We start from the raw sequence: 26,383 nt of genomic DNA on the forward strand, positions 1-26,383 counted from the left end.
TCTGTTACCTATGTAGCAATCTGATAGTAAATTACTGTTTTAATTGAAGCCTCAGTAACTTTGTTCTGTACTTAAGTCCTTTATCTTTTTTTCTTATTTTTTTAAGATTTATTTGTTTTATGTATGTGAGTATACTGTTGACCTCTTTAGACACACACTGAAACGTCATTGGCTCCCTCCCATTACAGATGGTTGTAGGAATTGAACTCAGGAATGAACAGAGGTCATTCAGTGACCACTTATCAGTGACTGCATTCCATGTGTGTTCTTTTGTGATTGGGTTACCTCACTTAGGATGATATTTTCTAGTTCCAACCATTTGCCTAAGAATTTCATGAATTCATTGTTTTTTATTGCTGAATAGTATTCTATTGTGTAAATATACCACATTTTCTGTATCCATTCCTCCATTGAGGGACATCTGGGTTCTTTTCAGCTTCTGGCTATTATAAATAAGGCTGCTATGAACATAGTGAAGCATGTGTCCTTATTACATGTAAGAGAATCCTCTGGGTGTATGCCCAGGAGTGGTATAACAGGGTCCTCCGGAAGAGTCATGCCCAGTTTGATTCCAGACTGATTTCCAGAGTGGTTGTACCAGCTTGCAATCCCACCAACAGTGGAGGAGGGTTCCTCTTTCTCCACATCCTTGCCAATACCTGCTGTCTCCTGGTTTTTAATCTTAGCCATTCTGACTGGTGTGAGGTGAAATCTCAGGGTTATTTTGAATTATATTTCCCAAATGACTAATGATGTTGAACATTTCTTAAGGTGCTTCTCAGCCATTTGAAATTCTTTGGGTGAAAATTCTTTGTTTAGCTCTGTACTCCATTTTTTAATAGGGTTATTTGGCTCTCTGGACTCTACTTTCTTGAGTTCTTTGTATATCTTGGATATTAGCTCTCTCTCTTGGATGTAGGGTTGGTGAAGATCTTTTCCCAATTTGTTGGTTGCTGTTTTGTCCTTTTGACAGTGTCCTTTGCCTTACAGAAACTTTGTAATAATTTTATGAGGTCCCATTTGTCAATTCTTGATCTTAGAGCACAAGCTATTGGTGTGTTCTAGTCAGGAAATTTTCACCTGTGCCCACGTGCTCAAGGCTCTTCCCTAGTTTCTTCTCTTTTAATTTCAGTGTGTCTGGTTTTATGTGGAGGTCCTTAATCCACTTGGAGTTGAGCTTAGTACATGGAGAAAGAATGTATTGATTTGCATTCTTCTGCATGCTGACCTCCAGTTGAACCAGCACCATTTGTTGAAAAGGCTATCTTTTTTTCCACTGGATGGTTGTAGCTCCTTTGTCAAAGATCAAGTGAGCATAGGTGTGTGGGTTCATTTCTGGGTCGTCATTTCTATTCCATTGATATACCTACCTGTCACTGTAACAATACCATGCAGTTTTTGTCACTATTGCTCTGTAGTAGAGCTTGAGGTCTGGGATACTGATTTCACCAGAAGTTCTTCTACTTTTGAGAATAGTTTTTACCTATCCTGGGTTTTTTGTTATTCCAGATGAATTTGAGAATTGTTCTTTCTAACTCTATGTAGAACTGAGTTGGGATTTTGATGGGGATTGCATTGAATCTGTAGATTGCTTTTGGCAAGATGGCCATTTTTACTTTATTAATCCTGACAATCTACGAGCATGGGAGATTTTTCCATTTTCTGAGGTCTTTGATTTCCTTCTTCAGAGACTAGAAGTTCTTGTCATACAGATCTTTCACTTGTTTGGTTAGAGTCACACTATGATACTTTATATTGTTCGTGGCTATTGTAAAGGGTGTCATTTCCCTAATTTCTTTCTCAGCCTGCTTATCCTTTAAGTATAGGAAGGCTACTGATTTGCTTGAGTTTTATAACCAGTCACTTTGCTGAAGTTGTTTATCAGCTGTTGGAGTTCTCTGGTGGAGGTTTTTGGGTCACTTAAGTATACTATCATATCATCTGCAAATATTGATAGTTTGACTTCTTCCTTTTCAATTTGTATCCCTTTGACCTCATGATGTTGTCTAATTGCTCTAGCTAGAACTTCAAGTACTATATTGAAAAGATATGGAGAGAGGGGGCAGCCTTGTCTAGTCCTTGATTTTAGTGAGATTGCTTCAAGTTTCTCTTCATTTAGTTTGATGTTGGCTACTGGTTTGCTGTATATTGCTTTTACTATGTTTAGTTATGGGCCTTGAATTCCTGTTCTTTCCAAGACTTTTAGCATGAAAGAATGTGAATTTTGTCACATGCTTTTTCAGCATCTAATGAAATGACCATGTGGTTTTTTTCTTTGAGTTTATGAAGTGTTATGTAGTGTTATATAGTGGATTGCATTGATGGATTTCCATATATTGAACCATCCCTGCATCCCTGGGATTAAGCCTACTTAATCATGGTGAATGATCGTTTTGAGGTGTTCTTGGATTCGGTTGACAAGAATTTTATTGAATATTTTTGCATCGATATTCATAAGTGAAATTGGTTGGAAGTTCTCTTTGTTGGAGCTTCATGTGGTTTTGGTATCAGTGTAATTATGGCTTCATAGAATGGGTTGGGTAGTGTTCCTTCTGTTTCTATTTTGTGGAATAGTTTGAAGACTGTTGGTGTTAGGTCTGATAGAATTCTGCACTAAAACCATCTGGTCCTGTGCTGGTTTTGGTTGGAAGACTTTCAACGACCACTTCTATGCTCTCTCCCGTTTCTTTTTGGAGGCACTCAGGGCTGTGAGTTTTTTTTTCTTAGCACCCCTTTCATTGTGTCCCATAGATTTGGGTATGTTTTGTGTTCATTTTCATTAAATTCTAAAAAGTCTTTGATTTCTTTCTTTATTTCTTCCTTGACCCAGGTATCATTGAGTATTGTTCAGCTTCCAAGTGTATGTGGACTTTCTGTTGTTTTTGTTGCTATTGAAGACCACTCTTACTCAATAGTGATCTGATAGGAGGCATGGGATTAATTCGATCTTCTTATATTTGTTGAGGTCTGTCTTGTGACCAATTATATGGTCGATTTTGGAGAAGGTACCATGAGGTGCTAAGAAAAAGGTATATTCTTTTGCTTTAGGATGAAGTGTTCTATATATGTATCTGTTAAATCCAATTGGTACAAAGTTTCACTTTGTCCCTGTTTAGTTTCTGTTTTCCTGATGGGTCCATTGAGGAGAATAGAGTGTTGAAGTCACCCACAATTATTGTGGTAGGTGCAATGTGTGCTTTGAGCTTTAGTAAAGTTTCTTTTTATGAATGAGGGTGCCCTTGCATTTGGAGCATACATGTTCAGAATTGAGAGTTCTTGGTGGAGTTTTCCTTTGACCAGTAAGAAGTGTCCTTCTGTGTCTCTTTTGATGACTTTAGGTTGAAAGTCAGTTTTATCTGATATTAGAATGGCTACTCCGGCTCGTTTCTTGAGACCATTTGCTTGTAAAATTGTTTTACAGCCTTTTACTCTGAGGTAGTGTTTGTCTTTGACACTGAGCTGTGTTTCCTGTATGCAGCAAAATGTAGGGTCCTGTTTTTGTATCCAGTCTATTAGTTTATGTCTTTTTATTGGGGAATGAGTCTATTGATGTTAAGAGATATTAAGGAATAGTGATTGCTGCTTCCTGCTATTTTTTATGTTATTTTTATGCTTAAGTGGTTATCTTCTTTTGGGTTTGATGAAAGAAGGTTACTATCTTGCTTTTTCCAGGGTGTAGTTCCCTTCTTGTATTGGCATTTTCCACCTATTATCCTTTGTAGGGCTGGGTTTGTGGAAAGATATTGTGTACATTTGGTTTTATAATGGAATATCTTGGTTTCTCCATCTATGGTGATTGATAGTTTTGCTGGGTATAGCAGTCTTGGCTGGCATTTGTGTTCTCTTAGAGTCTGTATGAGATCTGCCCAGGATCTTATAGCTTTCATGGTCTCTGGTGAGAAGTCTGGTGTAATTTTGATAGGCCTTCCTTTATATGTTCTTGGCCTTTTTCTCTTACTGCTTTTAATATTCTTTCTTTGTTTAGTACATTTGGGGTTTTGATTATTATGTGATGGGAGGTATTTCTGTTCTGGTCCAGGCTATTTGGAGTTCTGGCGGCTTCTTGTATGTTCATGGGCATCTCTCTCTTTAGGTTAGGGAAGTTTTCTTCCATAATTTTGTTGAAGATATGTCCTGGCCCTTTAAGTTGTAAATCTTCACTCTCATCTATACCTATAATCCTTAGGTTTGGTCTTCTTATTGTGTCCTGGATTTTCTGGATTTTTTGGGTTAGAAGCATTTTGCATTTTCTTTGACTGTTGAGTCAATGCTTTCTATGGTATCTTCAGCATCTGAGATTCTTTTTTCTATCACTTGTATTCTGTTGTTGATATTGGCATCTATGGCCCCTGATTTCTTCCCAAGGTTTTCTATCTCCAAAGTTGTCTCCTTTTGTGATTTCTTAGTTGTTTCTACTTCTTTTTTTAGATCCTGGATGGTTTTGCTCAGTTCCTTCACTTGTTTGTTTGTGTTTTCCTGTAATTCTTTAAGAGATTTTTGTGTTTCCTCTTTATTGGCTTCTATCTGTTCACCCATATTCTCCTGAATTTCTTTAAGTGATTTTTGTGTTTCCTTTGTAAGGGCTTCTACCTTTTGATTCATGTTCTCCTGTATTTCTTTAAGAGATTTATTTATGTCCGTCTTGTAATTCTATAATAGCATCATGATATGTGATTTTAAATCCAAGTCATGTTTTTCTGGTATGTTGGGGTATCCAGGACTTGCTGTTGTCAGAGAATTGGGTTCAGATGCTGCCAAATGGCCTTGATTTCTGTTAGTAATGTTCCTATGTTTGCCTTTTGCCATCTGGTTATCTCTGGTGTTAGTTGGTCCTGTTGTCACTGGCTGGTGCTTGAACCTCCTTTGAGCCAGTAAGGCTATTTCTGCACAACTGGGTGACTGGGTTTCTCCTGGCACAGATTGCTGATGGGATGCCCTACTCTTGGGTGCCATTGGATCCCTGGTGTGCCTTGCCTCAAGCAATGTTATACTTGGGTTGTCTCTGTGTACCTCGTGTTGCCCGTCTGGTCCTTCTGGGAGCGAAGATGGTAGATGCTGCGGGAACTCTTTCCAAGTGCTGATCACTCTGCAGGGCAAATGTCCCAGGACAGCCCTGGCACACAGACAACCTGCAGAGCTGCCCAGGCCTTGGGCACAGGCATAATCCTGGTGGGCTTTGTCCCAGGTGATGTTCAACTTGGGATATCTCTGTGTACCTGGTGTTGCCTGTCTGGTCAGTCCAGGAGCAAAGATCAGCCTGTTTTCTTATTACCCCTAGGATTACTACCCAGTGATGGAACCACATACAATGGGCTGGGCCTTTCCACATCATCAGTCAAGAAAATGTACTGTAGGCTTACCTGGTAGTGGCATTTTCTTAGTTGAGGTTTCCTCTTCTAAACAGACTGTAGCTGTGTTAGGTTGACATAAAAGTAGCCTTCATCACAGTTCATTTTTATATCTGTAAGCAAGACTTAGGTTTTCTTCTTTAGCTACTGAATAATTCCTATAGTTCAGTCTGCTATACTTTTAGCATTGTCTCATTTCTTCTTGAGTCTTTCTATACACATGTCTTCACCCAAAGTTAGATGTTGTTTATTAAGTTTGTATGTGTTTTGGAGCTTACTACTATGTTTATTTTTGCTTCTCAGCATGTTACTTCATACTTTATTTTGTGTTAAACGTTAGTTCATTATTTAAAGTCCCACTGAAATGTACTTTCTTATCATCTAAGGGAAAAGCAGGCTGAATCTTTCAATATAGACTATGATTTAGATTTTTGCAACTTGTAGTCATTTAGGTACTTGTCTGTAACCTTTACTTTGAGATTTTTTTTTTATCTATTTCAAATGTAAAATGTAAGAAAGTTGAGAGTCAAAGCTTAAAGAAACTCACTAGTCATTTCTCAGATGTACAGGAGAGAGGGAATAGAACTAAAAGATAAAGCCAAATAAAAACTCCGTAGAAATGATTGTTTAAACAGTTTGTTTTAATTTATGTTAGTAGTAATATTTGTTACATAATTTGCTATTTATTTTAATAGGAGAAACTAAAAATGGCAAAAGAAAGCACAGCTATTCTCAAAGATAAAAAAGACAAGGTAAGAGTTTTATGCCATTCTATTTTATTTAATAAACAATATATTTTCAGTTCAGGATGTTGGACATAGGCCCTTATGTCTGTCAGGGAAAGACACCCTTATGTTCTGCCACTGGGATGTAACTCAGTTATCAAATAATAATTAGAAATATTTCTTGTTGCTTGTAACTAGAAAAATAACTTTAAAATATATCACAATTTTATTTACCAAATTATTTCTTGCTATATTAATTTAAAGGCATTAGCTAAAATTTTTATACATTTGTTGTTTTGTTTTGTTTTGGAGATTTATAGATTGCTTTAATTTAATTCTTTAAAAATTTATTCTGTGTGTATATATGTGTGTGTGCACATGTGTGTGTGTGTGTGTGTGTGTGTGTGTATGTGTGTGTACATGCAAGAGTTCCTGTGTAGAAGCAGAGGACATTTTTTGAAAGCTGGTTTTCCTTCCATCATGTGAGTCCTGGGTATTGGATGAAGGTCAGTAGGCTATTTTCTGAGCCATCTCACCATATACAGAAAAATAATAAAACAATAATAAAAAAATAATAAAATGCATTTATATAGCTCCCCAATGTAATGAAGTTTCCTTGTGGGGATGAAGAGTTAATCTAGAGCCTCTGACTTACAAGTTTTGGGTTAAATTATTTTCTTCATGATGATAGAGCCTTTTAGTAGACATTTCTATTATTATAATTACATTGAAGTCAGAAACATAGTAGTCTGGAAATAACTCAGTTGTTAGGCATAGATAATGCTGCTGCTTTGTGACCTCTGAGTTAGAAAAAGAGAAGGAAGTATTGAACCTGTTTGTGAGTACTTAGTGCTTTATTTTCCCAGAGACTGCACTAGACACTTGAAAAAAGATTATCATTGAAGATATTATTAGGCGGTGGTGGCACACGCCTTTAATCCCAGCACTTGGGAGGCAGAGGCTGGCAGATTTCTGAGTTCTAGGCTAGCCTGGTCTGCAGTGAGTTCCAGAACAGCCAGGGCTGTACAGAGAAACCCTGTCTCGAAAAAAAAAAGTTATTACCATACTAAAATTAACCAAGAAGATTATAGTGCAATAGCTGATAAGATGAAAAATACTTAGTCACTAATATTTTTTTATAGATTTAACACATTCATATAATTAAATTATATATTATGTTTTCCTAGAGATAGGCTGATTCATGCTTAATTCTATAATATGTATTAATTATATCTGTTATCAGATTAGTAAGTGATAATTCTTTTATCTGAAGAGTTTACATGTTATATATGCTATAAAATGAACAAAATTATTAAAGAATTGAAGACATTTAAAAAGGCCTTTGAGAATTATATTTTTCTAACCAAACTGGATATCATAGACCTAATATAAACATTAAATTGATCAAATGTTTCTGATTTTGTGTAAGTTATTTAAAATTCTTCAATCCTTAATTTTCTCTAAAAGGATTTTCTTACCTGCATCTTCAATTTGTTAGGGAAGATTAAGTGAGATTGTATTTGTAATCTATTTAAAATAATCTTTAGCATAGAGTAAATGCCATATAAGATAAACACAACAGAATCAATGCATGTTCTATATCATTTGAAATAACATTATGACAAATTGTGTTTACAGAAATATACATTTCTTTCATTATTTCCATTATTATAAAGAAATATGTATTCTCCAAGGGATATGTGTGTGAAAGTCAGGCTTGCTTTTTAGGCTACCAAATAAGTGGCATTTCCCAGACATGGCCACAAGGTGGTGGCACAGTGACTTTAATTTTCCATTTTGTCCTGGAAAAGCTACAGTTGGAGGTTCCAAACATGTCTTCTGAAGAATCTAGAAATCAGGAAAAACATAAACTGTCATCAAAATCATACATTCAATTATAGTATAAAATATGTATAAAAAGGATACAGAAATACAATTGAAAAAAAGTGCCAGTACTTTATTTCTGCATTTAGGAGGTGAAGATTGCTTCAAGTTAAAAGACAACTTGATTTTTACATGTTCTTAAAACAAAGTTCAGAAAAATGAAAAACTTCTATGTGCTGAAAAAATGGTTATAATAATAGATCATTAGATCAAGGAAGAAACTGAATCATTTTCATTTAGTAACTCGACTTTCTAAATTGGCAAATTTAAATATGGAGACATACTTGTAATCACCTAGGAAGACTGTAATATACCCAGAGAAGAAAATATTGTATGCTCCTACTTTAGTAACTTTTAATACCACCTGCAGTCACTTAAATGTTTTGTTTGTTTGTTTACCTTCAACTCTTTTTTTTCTTTAACTTTTTGGTGTTCTGTTTGCATTTATGTCTTTGCACTATGTGCTGGCAGTGAGTACCGGATAAGGCCAGAAGAGGGCATCAGCTTCCCTACTACCTGAGTTACAATAGATTTTTGAGCTACCATGTGGGTGCTAGGAATGGAATTGGGGTACTCAGGAAGAGTATCCAGTGGTTTTATGTTTTTTGATTTTTGGTTTTTTTTTTTTTCCGAGACAGGGTTTCCTCTGTGTAGCCCTGGCTGTCCTGGAACTCACTCTGTAGACCAGGCTGACCTCGAACTCAGAAATCTGCCTGCCTCTGCCTCCCAGAGTGCTGGGATTACAGGTGTGCGCCACCACCGCCCGGCATCCAGTGGTTTTAATTACTGAGCAAATTCTCCAACCTTTTGTAGTCACTCTTTTTAGTTGTTCACCTATGCATAGTTTAAACTCACTCTCCAAGTTAAAATAGTAGACTTTTGAAACTCTCCTTCCTCCTATGTGTGTGTGTGTGCGTGCATGTGTATCTATATGCATTTAATTGAATGTTTTCCATAATTGATTTTTGGAGATGATGCTGACCAAAGAAAGAGGTAAAATAGAACATGATGTACTTGGAGTTCATATAATACTCCACTAAAGCAATTATTACTACCTTTTGAGAGCTTAGGATGGAACTGTAATAGAGGACTTTTTAGTATGTATATTGCTCTGCGTTTGACCTCATACTCCATTCTCCTTCCCCTGTCTGTTTGTGTGTGTGTATTTTAGTAGGAAAATTTTTACCTTTTACTGTGTTATATGTAATATATATGGAAAGAAATTACTAAAAATTTACCACATGAATTGCTAAGGATAGAAATGAGAAAAAATATTGGGTTGAAGGAAAAATACTTAGAGTAAATTTGTAACATTTTCTCACAATTGGAGCAAATGCCCATTTTTCAGGTTTTTTTTTTCCCCAGAAAATTTCCCTATTTCATTTTTTTTCCTTACCTTAAAAGATAAATTAGACTGCAAAGCTAAAACATTGTGGCATTTGAAGTTGACATGGGCTTCATAATGAGGCATTATTTTAAAAAACAAACACAAATTAACATGGTTTTATTCACTTGTGTTCAATGTAGAAAATACAGGCATCTTTACTGGAATCACCTGAAGCCAGTAGTTGGAAATTTGATTCTAAAACAACTTCTTCACAAAATATATCTCGGCTTTCCTCATCAATGGATAGTGGCAAATGCAAAGATAACAGAGATAACCTGCGGGCATCTGCCAAAAGCATTTTATCTACAACAGTTGCAAAGGTTTGTTGATAAATTTCTAAGATGATAGTAATTTTTTAATAAAAAAGGTTTGGTATTATATACCATACATTCATACACATATAAAACTATTTTTTAAAGACCTCTAAGCATGAAATAGTTTTGTTTTTTAAATCATTTTTTTCTTCATTATGTCCAAACTTAATGGCATCTTAGGCAGATTCCCTAACTTGCTTGTCATTTACCAATGCATTGTGTTGAATATGAGAAGTGCGGTTCTGATTTGAAGCTTTATATTACTGCTGTAGTTACCACCCCCCATTGCTATTTCTTTCCATATCATTTTATTTGCCTTTTATTTAGCAGTGATCTTGTAGTAATTGACATTAGCAAGATGATTCAATTTTATCTGCCTTCCACATGTTTATTTTGGTATTTTTGAGACAGGGTATTTCTTTGTAGTCTTGACTGTCCAAGAGCTTGCTATGTAGACTCACTAGCCTTGAACTTACTGAGATCCCCTACCTCTGCCTCTGAAGTGCTGGGATTAAAAACATGTGCCATTTTATTTCAGAGTTCTCCCTCTGATCCCTTCTGTTTTGGTGGTCATAGGTTAGGAATACAAAGACAGTCTTGCATATAACAATATTGTTGGGGAATAGTTTTAGAAATAACAGATGGGAGAGGCAAGACAAGAAGGACCAGGCAGAGGAAAATGCCCAACCAGGATACAATTTCAATAGAGTACTTAAATATCCTGTAAAGTATATCTGCAACTAGGGCATCCTTTCAGAATTGTCCTTTTTTATTGGATATTTTCTTTATTTACATTTCAGATGTTATCCCCTTTCCTGGTTTTCCCCACCACCCAGAACTTCCCTATCCTATCCCCTCTTCCCTTGCTTCTGTGAGGGCTCCCCTTGCTTCTGTGAGGGTGTTCCCCCACCCACCCACCCACTCCTGCCTCCCCAGAGCTCCTAGGGACTAAATCATCAACCAAAGAGTACACATAGAGGGACCCATGGCTCCAGCTGCATATGTAGCAGAGGATGGCCTTGTTTGGGCATCAAAGTGAGGAGAGGCCTTTGGTCATGTGAAGGCTTGATGCCCCCGTGTAGGGGAATGCTAGGGGTGTGAGGCAGGAGTGGGTAGGTTGGGGGGAGCACCTTCATAGAAATAGGAGGAGGGGGATGGGATAGGTGGGTTGTGGAGGGGAACTCCAGAAAGGGGATAACAATTGAAATGTAAATAAATAAAATAACCAATAAAAAATACTAACAAAAAATAAAAACATGTGCCACCATACATAGCTCACATATTTATTTGATCTGTAGGGAACAAGTGTAGAATTTTATTCTGACCCCTCTTTTATATGGTATTCTACTCTTAAGTTTCCTTTCCTCTTCTCAGCCAGACATAAGTATAGCTAAATAGATTTGTTACCCAGCTTCATAACTTAATAGAGAATATTAAACCCCTCTCCCACTGTTGAAAACCAGTTTATAAGGACCCTTTTTTTTTTTTGCAAGTTGAAGTAAAGAGTATCTGAACCTGTTTGTACTCTTTTAAGTTGAATTTTTGTATCTTATTTTCTTATTTCCTTGAAACAAATGAGAAGTGTTTGTTAATCATTGGGTCAGTTCTTTCACTTTTAAATAAGATTCAGAGATGAATTTGGCCTGTACATTGTTTATGATGTGGGCTACTAGCACTTAACTCCAGCTTTGAGTTCTGGTTGGCCATTCCAGCATGAAAGAAAAAGTTTTCAATCCTTTTATAAATAAATACAAATATGATTCAACTTGTGAAAATTAGTCAACTTTAGTTCTAACTTTCTATTATTGTGAAATATTCTATCATGGAGAAAAATTAGGGCAGGAACTAAAGCAGAGGCTGTGGAGGAGTGCTGATTACTGGCCTGATTCTCATTGCTTGCTCATCCTACTTTGTTATATAAACCCAGGGCTACCTGCCCAGGGTGCCACCACACCCAGTGGACCGAGCACGCTCTCTCTCTCTCTCTCTCTCTCTCTCATCAATCATTAATTAAGAAATGGATTGTTGCACAGAGTTGCCTACAGCCTAATCTTAAGGAGGCATTTTCTCAACTGAGGATCCCTCTTTCTAGATGATTCAAGCTTGTGTCAAGTTTTAACCAGCCAACATGACTTAGAAAGCCTTTATATTCAATTATGCATAACCTTCTTGTTTAAAATATTAAAGAATATTAAAGAATAACTCTATATTTTAAGAAAAATTATAGATCTAAGTTATTGACCTTAAATTAAACTAAACATAACTTTATAATGAACACTCAGATTAAAATAAAGCTTTACTGATTTTTCAGAAAAGCTCCAATCATTAGCCCTTCTTCTAAGATCAGTTATTGATTCTATTCCTCATGTAGCACATACTCTTTTTTATCTGTACTTCCTTTATTGAATGTTATGAGTTCACCCATGTTGTAGCTTTAAAGTTGTATGCCATTTTTACTATAACATTCTAGTGTATGATTGTTACAGTTTTTTTTTTTTTTTTGCATTTTCTCTCTTTTTTTTAATTCGGTATATTCTTTATTTACATTTCAAATGATTTCCCCTTTTCTGGCTCCCCACTCCCCGAAAGTCCCATAAGCCCTCTTCCCTCTCCCTGTTCCCCCCCCCTCTACTTCTTCCCACTTCCCTGTTCTGGTATTGCCCTATACTGCTGCACTGAGTCTTTCCAGAACCAGGGGCCACTCCTCCGTGGACATCATTTAATATGTGGATTATGTCTTGGGTATTCAAAGTGTCTAGGCTAATATCCACTTATCAGTGAGTGTATACCATGATTGATCTTTTGAGACTGGGTTACCTCACTTAGTATAATGTTCTCCAGCTCCATCCATTTGTCTAAAACTTTCATGAATTCATTGTTTCTAAAGGCTGAATAGTGCTCCATTGTGTAAATATACCACAGTTTTTGTATCCATTCCTCCGTTGAGGGACACCTAGGTTCTTTCCAGCTTCTGGCTACTACAAATAGGGCTGCTATGAACATAGTGGAGCATGTGTCCTTATTGCATGCTGGGGAATCCTCTGGGTATATGCCCAGGAGTGGTATAGCAGGGTCCTCCGGAAGTGTCATGCCCAGATTTCTGAGGAACCACCAGACTGATTTCCAAAGTAGTTACACCATCTTGCAATCCCACCAGCAGTGGAGAAGTATTCCTCTTTCTCTACATCCTCACCAACACCTGCTGTCTCCTGAGTTTTTGACCTTAGCCATTCTGACTGGTGTGAGGTGAAATCTCAGGGTTGTTTTGATTTGCATTTCCCTAATGATTAATGATGGTGAACATTTCTTAACGTGCTTCTCAGCCCTCCGAAGGTCTTCATGTGAAAATTCTTTGTTTAGCTCTGTACCCCACTTTTTTTATTCGATATATTTTTTATTTACATTTCAAATGATTTCCCCTTTTCTAGCCCCCCACTCCCCGAAAGTCCCGTAAGCCCCCTTCTCTCCCTCTGTCCTCCCACCCACCCCTTCCCGCTTCCCCGGTTCACTGAGTCTTTCCAGAACAAGGGGCCACTCTTCCTTTCTTCTTGTACCTCATTTGATGTGTGGATTATGTTTTGGGTATTCCAGTTTTCTAGGTTAATATCCACTTATTAGTGAGTGCATACCATGATTCACCTTTTGAGTCTGGGTTACCTCACTTAGTATGATGTTCTCTAGCTCCATCCATTTGCCTAAGAATTTCATGAATTCCTTGTTTCTAATGGCTGAATAGTACTCCATTGTGTAGATATACCACATTTTTTGCATCCACTCTTCTGTTGAGGGATACCTGGGTTCTTTCCAGCATCTGGCAATTATAAATAGGGCTGCTATGAACATAATATAGCATGTATCCATATTACATGGTGGGGAATCCTCTGGGTATATGCCCAGGAGTTGTACTCCACTTTTTAATGGGGTTATTTGGTTCTCTTGGTTCTACCTTCTTGAGTTCTTTGTATATATTAGATATTAGCCCTCTGTCGGATTTAGGGTTGGTGAAGATCCTTTCCCAATCTGTTGGTTGACGTTTTGTCCTTTTGACAGTGTCCTTTGCCTTATAGAAACTTTGTAGTTTTATGAGGTTCCGTTTGTCTATTCTTGATCTTAGAGCATAAGCTATTGGTGTTCTATTAAGGAACTTTTCCCCTGTGCCCATGTCCTCAAGGGTCTTCCCCAGTTTCTTTTCTATTAGTTTTGGTGTGTCAGGTTTTATGTGAAGGTCCTTGATCCATTTGGAGTTGAGCTTAGTACAAGGAGATAAGAACGGATCGTTCGCATTCTTCTGCGTGCTGACCTCCAATTGAACCAACACCATTTGTTGAAAGGCTATCTTTTTTCCACTAGATGCTTTCAGCTCCCTTGTCGAAGATCAAGTGACCATATGTGTGTGGGTTCATTTCTGGGTCTTCAATCCTATTCCATTGATCCGCTTGCCTGACATTGTACCAATACCATGCAGTTTTTATCACTATTGCTCTGTAGTAAAGTTTGAGGTCTGGGATACTGAATCCCCCAGAAGTTCTTTTACTGTTGAGAATAGTTTTAGCTATCCTGGGTTTTTTGTTATTCCAGATGGATTTGAGAACTGCCCTTTCTAGCTCTACGAAGAACTGGGTTGGGATTTTTATGGGGATAGCATTGAATCTGTAGATTGCCTTTGGCAAAATGTCCATTTTAACTATATTAATCCTGCCAATCCATGAGCATGGAAGATTTTTCCATTTTCTGAGATCTTCGATTTCCTTCTTCAGAGATCTGAAGTTATTGTCATATAGGTCTTTCACTTGTTTGGTTAGAGTCACCCCAAGACACTTTATGCTGTTTGTAGCTATTGTGAAGGGAGTCATTTCCCTAATTTCTTTCTCGGTCTGCTTATCCTTTGAATATATAAAGGCTACTGATTTCCTTGCATTGATTTTGTAGCCAGCCACTTTGCTGAAGTTGTTTATCAGATGTAGGAGTTCTCTAGTAGAGTTTTTTGGGTCATTTAAGTATACTATCATATCATCTGCAAGTAGTGATAGTTAGACTTCTTCCTTTCCAATTTGTATCCCTTTGACCTCCTTATGTTGTCTAATTTCTCTAGCTAGGACTTCAAGAACTATATTGAAAAGATATGGAGAGAGGGGGCAGCCTTGTCTAATCCCTGATTTTAGTGGGATTGCTTCAAGTTTCTGTCCATTTAGTTTGATGTTGGCTACCGGTTTGCTGTATATTGCTTTTACTATGTTTAGGTATGGGCCTTGAATTCCTGTCCTTTCTAAGACTTTTATCATGAAAGGATGCTGAATTTTGTCAAATGCTTTTTCAGCATCTAATGAAATCATTGTGCTAATGAATACTTTGGTAGTTTTCAGATTAGACTTTTTTTAATTTATCATATTTTTATTGGATATTTTTTATTTACATTTTAAGTGTTATCCCCCTCCCTCCTCTCCAGCCTTGATTTTCCTACAATGAGGCATTTATCAAGCCTCCATAGGACCAAGGACCTCTCCTCCCTTTGATACCTGACAAGGCCATCCTCTGCTACATATGCACTTGGAACCATGTGTACTCCTTGGTTGGCAGCTTAGTCCCTAGGAGCTCTGGGGGGCTGGTTGGTTGATATTGTTGTTCTTCCTATGAGGTTGCAAACTTCTTCAGCTCCTTCCTCTTCCAGTGGGGACTGCATGCTGCTCAGTCCAATGGTTGGCTGTGAGCAGCCAACTCTGTATTTGTAAGGCTCTGGCAGGGCCTCTCAGGAGACAGCCATATGAGGTTCCTTTCAGCAAGCATTTCTTAGCATCTACAATAGTGTTGGGCTTTGGTAACTGTATATGGGATGAATCCTCAGGTAGGAAAGTCTCTGGATGGCGTTTGCTTCAGACTCTGTCTACACTTTGCTTCTACATATTTGCCTCAGGTTAGACTTGTATGAAAAGTATTGTTATGAAAATTATAGTACCTGATATATACATTTTAGTTATGTATGTACAAAGGAATGAAATTGCTAGATTGTGAAGATATATTTAGTATATAGTGCCACTCATTTTTAGTGATTAATTTAAAGAATTTACATTGATTTAATTGATAAGTTAATTTACTAAAAAATACTAAATTATGAGTGGCAGTATATACTAAAATCTCCACATTCTAGCAATTATTCCTAGAGTCACCAAATGTTCTAATGGGTCTGTATTATTAGCTTTTCATTTTAGTCATTCTAGTGGGCATATTACCTTTTTTTTTTTAGTAAACTGCATTTGTGTATTTTCAGAATCTTGTCCTAAGGTAATACATAGAAGTTGTGCGTATTGTTTATCCAGGCTTTCCTACATGACAAATTTTTTAAAGCCAAAAAGCTTAAACTTACTAACTAAACTGGAGCTTTTACATGAATTTTGTAGTTTTTCTTTTTATTTAAAGATACAATTAATAAGCTAATTGCATTAAGTTGTCTTATCTCTTTATTCTTTGTCTTGCTTTTTTTTTTTTTTTGAAACTATTTTATACTGTAGCCAAACTAGTCTGACACTTGATATGTTACCTGTGCTCTGTTTAAATTCCTGAATACTGGGATTATAGATGGGAGCCATCATGCCTGGCTTCTTGATTTTAAACTTTTTTATTTTAATTTTTAATGAAGGCATTTGTAACTACAGCTTTTCCTCTAAGAATTGATTTTACTGTATCCCATAGACGTTCATGTACTATGATTTCATTTTTATATATCTCAAAATATATCTAGTTTCCTTGTAACTCTTCTTAAATTTTTGTTTTAGTTTGTGTAAAACAAAATTTCTTTGTGTAGTACTGTGGCTGTCTTGGGACACTCTTCTCTAGATGATGTGAGCCTCAAATTCAGATTTGCCTGCTTCTGCTTCAGAGATGGTACTAAAGGTTTCTGACACCACACCTGGCTATTACAATTCCACTTAACTAGTGAGTTAAGATATATATGATATGCGGGGCGATGGTGGTGCACACCTTTAATCCCAGCACTTGGGAGGCAGAGGCAGGTTCTGAGTTTGAGGCCAGCCTGGTCCACAGAGTGAGTTCCAGGACAGTCAGGGGTAAACAGAGAAACCCTGTCTCAGAAAAACCAAAAAAAAAAAAAGATATTTATGATATAAGATATTCAGGAGTGTGCTATATTCATATATTTATGAATTTCCCTAATACCCATTTGATTACATTATAGAATCTTTTAAGCCTTGTGTTTCCTTAACTTCTGTTTAGTTTTATTAATTAGTAAAAGTGAGGTTTTAAAATCACTATTTTTCTGGTTGTGGGTTTATGTGTTTTGGAGATCTGCTTATAACATATTTTGATAGATTAAACTCTTAAAAGTACTATTGTTTATCTTAAGTTTCGTTGAATAAGAATGTAGCTGGTCATGCCGGGCGGTGGTGGCGCACGCCTGTAATCCCAGGCAGAGGCAGGTGGATTTCTGAGTTCAAGGCCAGCCTGGTCTACCAAGTAAGTTCCAGGACAGCCAGGGCTACACAGAGAAACCCTGTCTCGAAAAAACCAAAAAAAAAAAAAAAAAAAGTAGCTGGTCCTCCTACAGGATTGCCCTTCTCTTCAGCTTCTTTCAGCCTTCCCTATTTCAACAGGGGTCAGCTACTTCTGTTCATTGAATGGGTGCAAATATCTACATCTGACTGTTTCAGCTGCTTGTTGGGTCTTCTGTAGTGCGGTCATGCTCGGTCCCTTTTTGTGAGTGCTCCATAGCCTCAGTAATAGTGTCAGGCCTTGGAACCTCCCCTTGAGCTGAATCTCAGTTTGCCTCTGTCTCTGGACCTTCTTTTCCTCAGGCTCCTCTCCATTTTCATCCCTGTAATTCTTTCAGAGAGGCACAATTATGGGTCAGAGTTGTGACTGTGGGATGGCCCCCCTCCCTCCTTTGATGCCCTGTCTTCCTGCTGGAGGTGGACTCTATAAGTTCCTTCTCCATCAGGACCTCTGAGATCTCTCAAACACTGGACCACCAAACAGGCAGCATACACCAGCTGATATGAGGCTCCCGACACATATATGGCAGAGGACTGCTGGGTCTTTGTTCATTCAGAGATGATGAACCTAACCCTCAAGAGACTGGAGGGTTAGGTGCACATTTTTCTACATAATTTATTCTATTACCCTTTGTCCTTTAGAGTGATTATTGACATGGGATTAATTACTGAGATGGTAGAATGTACTTCTATCATTTTGTTGCTTATGCCAAGTCTTACATCTATTTCTTGTATTTCTCTTTCCTTTTAGGTTAAGTATATTCTTTTTAGAGTGATGTTTTAATTTTGGGTTTTTACTGTTTTAAGAGTCATTGCTTGGTAGTGCTTTGACATTTATAACACCTTAAAATAATTTAATTCAAACTAGTGATTTCAATAGTGTTAAAAACATTTTCTTCAATATACTTTTATTTCATTTTAGACTTAAGGGTCTCACTTCATACAAGTATTTCTTGTATGAAAAGTCTATGAATGACAAGTTCTTTTTCTAGAAATTATATATTTATCATTCTGTATTATATATTAGTTATTACTATAGTACACTAATAATTATATATTAAGTTCTCTTTTGTGAAGTATACCGTTACTGGTGGTTGGGGGTCTGGGCTAGGTGTTTCCAGGTTCTTGGCCTTTTATCTAAATAATTTAAAATAAGGCCTCACATACATCTCCAAAACAGGCAAAGTAATCTTACTTGAAGCAAAGTGATATTGCAAGTTATAGAGGGATCCATGGTCAAGACTCACAGTTGAGTGAAAGTACTCAAGAATGAGATTATGTTCAGGTACCCCCATCTATGTGACTACTTTATAACAAGTGTAAATTATTTTATAGATCCTTTAATTATCATTTCATTGTTCATTTAACCATTAGCAAAGTACCATGTTTAAAACATGTAAAGTAAAATACACATACATATCACACTGTACATTATGAAGTGTACTGAAGGAGTCATGATAAACTAAAATTATTTTAGTTTTGATACTGCATAGTGATCTATCCAGCAAACTAGGATGTATAATATCAGAAATGTATGTCTTTATTTTCATCTTTTCTGCCAAAAGTTGTCTGAAAGTTTGAAGTAATGACTTGGATCAAATTGCATCCCACTCCTAAGATGTTTGCTTATTTAATGTTTTGTTTCCTCTGGAAATTCTTCCAGAGTCAACTAGTAGTAAAGAGTCCATAGACTAGCAACTTTACAACTTTTGAATTTTCAGGTAAAACATTATTAGATTAACTTTTAGAAAAACCTTTGCTATTATTCACACTAGTGAATATTTGTACAGTTTGAAAAAATATAAATGGTTATTGCTGATGACCATTCTTCTTCTATTGGAACTTCTCTCTGGAATATATTATACATGGACAGTTAAGAATCACCTCCAAAGTGGTTCTCTACATCCTCACCAGCATCTGCTGTCACCTGAGTTTTTGATCTTAGCCATTCTGAATGGTGTGAGGTGAAATCTCAGGGTTGTTTTGATTTGCATTTCCCTGGTGACTAAGGATGTTGAACATTTCTTTAGGTGCTTCTCGACCATTTGAGTTTCCTCAGTTGAGTATTCTTTGTTTATCTCTGTACTTCATCTTTTAATAGGCTTATTTGATTGTCTGGAGACTAATTTCTTGAGTTCTTTGTATATATTGCATAGTGGCCCTCTCTATTGGATATAGGATTGGTAAAGATCTTTTCCCAATTTCTTGGTTTCCATTTTGTCCTATTGACAGTGTCCTTTGCCTTTCTTTGACAGATTTGTCCATTCTTGATCTTAGAGCATAAGCTATTTGTGTTCTGTTCAGGAAATTTTCCCTTGTGTTCATGTATTCGAAGCTCTTCCCCACTTTCTCTTCTATTAGTTTCAGTCTATCTAGTTTTATGTGCAGTCCTTGATCCACTTGGACTTGAGCTTTGTACAAGGAGTTAAGAATGGATTGATTTGCATTCTTCTACATACTGTCTGCCAGTTGAACCAGCACCATTTGTTGAAAAGGCTATTTTTTTTCCACTGGATGTTTTAGCTCCTTTGTCAAAGATCAAGTGAGCATAGGTGTGTGGGTTCATTTCTGGGTCTTCAAATCTATTCCATTGATCTTCCTACCTGTCTCTGTACCAACATCATGCACCTGAAATTTGTGTAAAATAATAGTTATGAATTGGTATGTGGGTACTGGGAATTAATCAGTTTATTTTTATGGGGACATTCTGGGTTCAGGGGTTCAGATTCCTGGGGTTCAGAGAAGTACCTGGTTACCAAGTTTAGGTGATTTTCTATTTCATTGATAGATTAGGTCATATATTCATTTTCCCTACTACTTATTTCCTTTCCTTTAATGTTTCTAATTTTAAGCTTATGCATACCCAATTATATATAGGCATAAGGTGGTAACTAGGAGATTCTCACTTAAAGATTAATAGATGACAGAATTTTGTCCTTCTCTACAAAGATCCAAAACTAAGATCAGATCAGTCTTTGTATTCTTCATAAACAGTTAAGTGGGGGATGCTTATCTGAATAGAAATCTAAATTTAATTGTTGCTAGGAATGGGGAAACTTACACTATGTTCAGAGATAGGTGTAGGTTTTGGGGTGGGAGTATGAGAGATTCTGTGGTTGCTAAGCGCATTGTTTGAAGAAAGATGCATGTGCATATGTTCAGGCAAAGGAACTGCCAAGTGCATTGCTACAAGGTGGGACGTGTGCATAACTCCAAATGAGAATCCCAGCTAACTCTCTCCTATGATTGCTTGTCTGCCTCAATACTTTAGGTGAACATGGCAGGTCTTATTTTAACCATTTGAAAATACCAGCCCCTGTTCTTTAGGATTCCAAGGGCTGGCTAGTTGGTTATTTATTAACATTTATTTATTTGTATGCTTTTAAAAATCCTTTATTGATAGTGATTAGCTAGAGATCAGCAATGATGGGAACAAGGGTAAATTAAAACATCACAAAACTCCCTAGATGGCTGTAAGACCTTTGTTAATTTCCGGAATACTGAGAAATTCTGATCATTTTTACCAGTGTGTTTAATGTTAGAGAGGAGTGAGTTTTTAGAGCTCTCTATTGTGGCAATTTTGCTTATAGTCTCTTAAAATTAAGCATATTTTTCATTGAGAAGTGAGTTTTATGGGAATAGCAAAGTTTATTAAATATTTGGTTCTTAATTATGGTTTGAAAAATTAAACTTCTTGTAAAGAGTGTTAATTGCTGAAGCTGGGATAGAAATTTGACGTCCTTCCTCTGCTCTTTGTAGTTTATCAAAGCAAAGACTAAAATCTAATATTCTCAACATTTTGAAGACAATACTATATCAAAATCATTTGCATTAAATATCTGCCCAAAATGTCTGCTTGTTATGTTTGCTAATAATGGAAGCTTATTGCCAGTTTCAAATTGCCTTAAAGTACATGAACTAGAACTGGCAATGCTGTCCAGGTTGACCTCAAACTCATCCTCCTCCTTCAGCCTCCTGAAGGGGTCATAGGTATATTCTACTACATTAAGCAATCATGTATGTTTCTTTTCTTTTTACATAGGAATATACAGTGAAGACACCAACTAAAAAGAGCATGTATCAAAGAGAAGACAAGTATATACCTACTGGAAGAAGTAATAACAAGAGAAAAACATTCTTTGAATTTGATATTAATTCAGATAGTTCAGAAACTGCTGATCTCTTGGTAAAAATATTAAGAAGAACTAGCATTATTTTTACTTATGTCATTATTTCTTGATATAAATGTGTAATATATGTGCATAGAATCTACCATTGTGATAATAAAATACAACAAAACTGTCACAACACAGAATTAAGTGTTTTCATGCCATTTGACAGAAATTAAGGTTCAAATAATTTCTCTCTAAATTTCAGAAAACATGACACTTAAACCATATAATATTATATACTTGGCATATGAGATGATTAATTGTCATGATTTCCAGAAAAATATTATGAAGGAGGTTTTACTAGATTTAAAAACATAAAAGTGGGATTAATATTTTTAATATTGTCACAGCCAAATATGTTATTAAAGGTTCCATTTTTGCATATTTGTTGCTTTATTTTATACTACTACTGATTGGCATTTATATCACATTACTGGCAAACTGTAACATTCTATCACTCCTAAGGAGTAATGTATTAAGAATAGCATGTTTAAGGAATCTACTATTTTTATAAGAATGTTTACATTAAAGAATGGCTAGAGATAGCCTGGACTTTGGAAGTAAACATTCCAATGTTGAAATCCTGCTGTATTTCTACCAGAGTAATTTTGACCAATTTCTTAGCTACTGTGATATTCAAAATGTCTTTAAATTATTTCATTTTAATTTTTTAAAAGGAGAGTTGTATGGGCTAAAGTTATACCTCAGTGGTAGTATTTGTCTTGTATTGGTGCCTGAGCTCTAATCCCCAGCACTACAAAAACTGTGCAGAGTAAAACAAAATTATTGTGCATGACCCTGGGAACATGGTAAAGTGGGATATACCAGGAGTCTCTCGCATAGGCAACACTTATGCTGACAGAAATGAAAGGAACTGTTTTAGAACTCTAGACTTTTATTTCAGTTCCTATATTTTTCAGTGAAAATACTGGTTGGCAGTTGGGTTTTTGGTCAAGTTCAGTCTTAAATGGTAGTGACTAATGGTATATCCCAATCAACTACAGACCTGTGGCAGACAGCCACACTAGTGTTTCTGGTATAGTTTTTTATAGTAGTGTGCACCATAAGTATTTTGGTGCCAAATCTCAGGGTACAAATGTTACAGGTCCTATTATCCTTTTTTTTCTACTCTTTTTCTTCTACTTATTTTAGCTCTCATTCTCCTCATAGGTGATATGTTGACAAAATTTTAATAACCTGAAAAACTATAACATTGTATTTTTTCTCTTTTTCTTCAAGAGCTTGGTTTCAGAGGAAGATATATCAAACAAGCTTTACAATAAGAATCCACCAGATTCTCATCTGTTAGTCAAAACCCCCAAACAGCAGGTAGCTGTTAAATTTTATTCAGTAAGCAAAATTTAAAAGCAGGTGTCATTTTTAAATATATTAAGATATTGTTTTACTTTATTTTGTATTTAGACTCCTTCATCTCTATCAACTCCTGCATCTTTTATGAAGTTTGGAAGTCTGAAAAAATTGAGAGAAGACCGTTGGGCAACGATTGCTAAAATTGATAGGAAAAGAAGACTAAAGGAAGCAGAAAAGTTATTTACTTAATTTCAGAAAATCAATGTTGGTTACTAAAAACATTGAATAGTTAACTTTTATTATTTCCCAGAGAGCCAAACTTTACCAAGGAGTTCAGACTTTAAAATTAATTACATAAGTAACTTGTATTTATGTTATTATATTTGTGACCTAAATGTAAAATAACTATTTAATCTGAAATTTTTTACTGTATTCAGATACTTACATTTTGTTGCATATACTTTCAATGGATATTGAAATTTGAAGTTTTTTATTTGAGCTTTTGACCATTAGAAATGCAGTATTGAGATTTATAATCTGTTCTTTATTATTAAAATATTTTGGATGCAAATATTTCTTAATGATTTTTGTTAGGGTCTCTGAATAGCTAATCTTTATAATTTTGAGAGGTGGAAGTGATAAATTATATTAAGTAATACTCCTCAGAGATAAAATGAAATTGATGGGGATATCATTAGCAATTTTTCCAGTAGTTTCAGTGATTGGAAGAATTTAAGGAGAGAATGAGGGAGAAGAAATGGAGGCAGCTTTTGCTATTAAATGTAAATAGCTCAAGAAGTCATACATTGAAGGAAGAAGTTAAATGGGGTAATTCTAGAGAGGAAGTGAGTGAAAAATAAAACTTTTATAGAATGTTTTACAATAGGCAAGAGAGGTAGAATTTATTGGGTATATAAAGTATAAAACATTAGGAAGCATAACCATTTCTACATTAGTAACAGGTAAGAGGAAGTAATATATATCATAAGGTGATTGTAAATGAATGGAAGTTTATAGGAATTTTTGGTTTTATATGTTTTTTAAGGATTTATTTATGTATGAGTACACTATTGCTTTCTTCAGACACACCAAAAAGAGGGCATCTAATCTCATTACATATGTTTGTGAGCCACCATGTTGTTGCTGCGAATTGAACTCAGGATCTCTGGAAGAGCAGTTAGTGCTCTTAACCACAGAGCCATCTCTCTAGCCTAGCCCCCTTGGTTTTATATCTTAAGTTTTCTTAATGATTATCCTGGTTAGTTTTTTGTCAACTTGACAAACAGTAGCATCTCAGAAAAGGAACTTGAGAGTGAAGTGCTGCCTATCAGATTGCTTGTAGGCAAATCTATAGGCTTTCTCTCTCTCTTTTTCTCTTTATTTATGCCATTTACTCATTTTACATCCCAATTGGGCCCACTTCTAAGTCCCATCCTATCACACACCTCTTCCCTCTACTCCCCCTTCCCTCCTGATAAGGGAAGCCCCCCCCCCCCCCCCGTGGGTACCAACCTGTCCTAGCAAATCAAGTCTTAGCAGGACTTGGTATATCCTCTCCCACTGAGGCCAGAGAAGGCAGCCCTTCTAGGGGAAAGGGATCCAAAGAGAGGCAACAGTCATAGTCAGCACCCACCGTACCATGTTCAATTTAATGAGGAACCACCAGACTGATTTCTGGAGTGGTTGTACCAACTTGCAATCCCACTAACAGTGGAGGAGTGTTCTTCTTTTTCCACATCGTTGGCAGCATGTGCTGTCACCTAAGTTTTTTGACCTTAGCCATTCTGACTGGTGTGAGGTAGAATCTCAGGGTCATTTTGATTTGCATTTCTGTGATGACTAAGGATGTTCAACATTTCTTTCAGTGCTTGTTAGCCATTCAAGATTCTTCAGTTGAGAATTCTCTGTTTAGCTCTGTACCCATTTTTAAAATAGGATTATTTGATTTCCTGGAGTCTTAACCTCTTGAGTTCTTTATATATTTTGAATTTTAGCCCTATATCGGATTGAATTTTAGCCCTATATTGGTAAAGATCTTTTCCCAATCTGTGGGTTGCCATTTTGTCCTATTGACAGTATCCACACTCCTTCATGTTAAAAGTATTGAAGTGATTAGTAATTCAAGGTCCATACCTAAATAAAACCTAAATATACAGCAAACCAATAGTCAACATCAAACTAAACGGAGAGAAACTTGAAGCAATCTCACTAAAATCAGGGACAAGACAAAGCTGCCTACTCTCCCCATATCTATTCAATAGAGTACTCAAAGTTCTAGCCGGAGCAATTAGACAACAAAAGGAGATCAAAGGGATACAAATTAAAAAGGAGGAACTCAAGATATCATGATTTGCGGATGATATGATAGTATACATAAGTGACTTCCCCCACCCAAAAAAAAAAAAAATCCATGAGAGAACTCCTACAGCTGATAACAACTTCAGCAAAGTGGCTGGATATAAAATTAACTCAAACAAATCAGTAGCTTTACTCAAAGGATAAACAGGCTAAGAAAGAATTTAGGGAAACAACACCCTTTACCCTATATTATTTACAATAGTCATAAATAATATAAAAAACCTTGGTGTGACTCTAACCAAGCAAGTGAAAGATCTGTATAACAAAGAACTTCAAGTCTCTGAAGAAAGCAATCGAAGTTCTCAGAAGATGAAAAAATCTCCCATGCTCATGCTTTCATTTTTCTACTGTGTGGTTTTGGCTTCTTTACAAAAATATCAAGTGTCTGTAGTGTTTATTTCTGGGTCTTCGATTTGATTCCATTGATCAGTGTTTCTGTTTCTGTACAAATACTTTGCAGTTTTCATCACTATTGCTCTGTAGAAACAGCTTGTGGTCAGAGTTGGTAATTCCTCCAGAAGTTCTTTTATTCAGGATTGTTTTGGCTATCCTAGTTTTTTTTTTTTTTCATATGAAGTTGAAAATTGTACTTTCAAGATCTATAAAAAATTGTGCTAGAATTTTGATGAAGATTGCATTGAATCTTTTGGTAAGATGGTCATTTTTAACTATGTTAATCCTACTGATCCATGAGCATAAAAAAAATCTTTCCATCTTCTAATATATATTTCTTCTTCAGTTTCTTTCTACAGGGTCTTGAAGTTCTTGTTATACCAAGATATTTTATATCATTTGCGGTTATTATAAAGGGTGTTATTTTCCTAATTTCTTTCTCTGCCCATTTATCATTTGTATAAAAAAGGACTACTGATGTCTATGAGATAATTTTGTATGTAACCACTTTGCTGAAGGTGGTTATCAGCTGTAAGAGTTCTCTGGTAGAATTTTTGGGGTTGTGTATGCTGTTATTTATATGCTATTATATGTTCCAGAAATAGTAATAATTTCTTCCTTTCCAATTTGTATCCCCTTTATATCCTTTAGTTTTCTTATCGCTCTGGCTAGAACTTCAAAACTTTATTAAATAGATAGGAAGTAGGCAGTCTTGTCTTGTCCCTGATTTTAGTGGGATTGCTTTGATTATGTTTAGGTATGGGTCCTGTATCCCAAATTTCTCTAATACCATTTGCATGAAGGGATGTTGGATTTTATTAAAGGCTTGTTCAATGTCTAATTAGATAATCATGATATTTTCTTTCAGTTTATATGATGGATTATGTTGATGGATTTTTGTATATTGAACCATCCCTACATCCCTGGGATGAAGCCTACTTGATTTGATGGATGATGTCTTTGATGTGTTCCTGGATTCAGTTTGTGGG

The 26,383-nt window shown here is 36.0% G+C and overlaps 1 protein-coding gene across 3 annotated transcripts in view; it reads left to right on the plus strand.

Moving 5' to 3' along the window:
* The window catches only part of Sycp1 (synaptonemal complex protein 1), a 113,925-nt gene extending 90,962 nt beyond the window's left edge, over positions 1–22,963 (plus strand). For all 3 annotated transcript variants that reach the window (XM_052178551.1, XM_052178552.1, XM_052178553.1), the window contains 5 exons: positions 6,044–6,100; positions 9,485–9,664; positions 21,203–21,346; positions 22,572–22,661; positions 22,755–22,963. In XM_052178551.1, coding sequence (XP_052034511.1) covers positions 6,044–6,100; positions 9,485–9,664; positions 21,203–21,346; positions 22,572–22,661; positions 22,755–22,892 — 609 coding nt within the window. In that variant the 3' untranslated portion in view covers positions 22,893–22,963. The remainder of the gene's footprint in view (positions 1–6,043; positions 6,101–9,484; positions 9,665–21,202; positions 21,347–22,571; positions 22,662–22,754) is intronic.
* The last annotated feature ends 3,420 nt before the right edge of the window (positions 22,964–26,383 follow it).

This window comes from Apodemus sylvaticus, chromosome 4 (assembly GCF_947179515.1).
Source record: "Apodemus sylvaticus chromosome 4, mApoSyl1.1, whole genome shotgun sequence".
Taxonomy (NCBI): Eukaryota; Metazoa; Chordata; class Mammalia; order Rodentia; family Muridae; genus Apodemus; species Apodemus sylvaticus.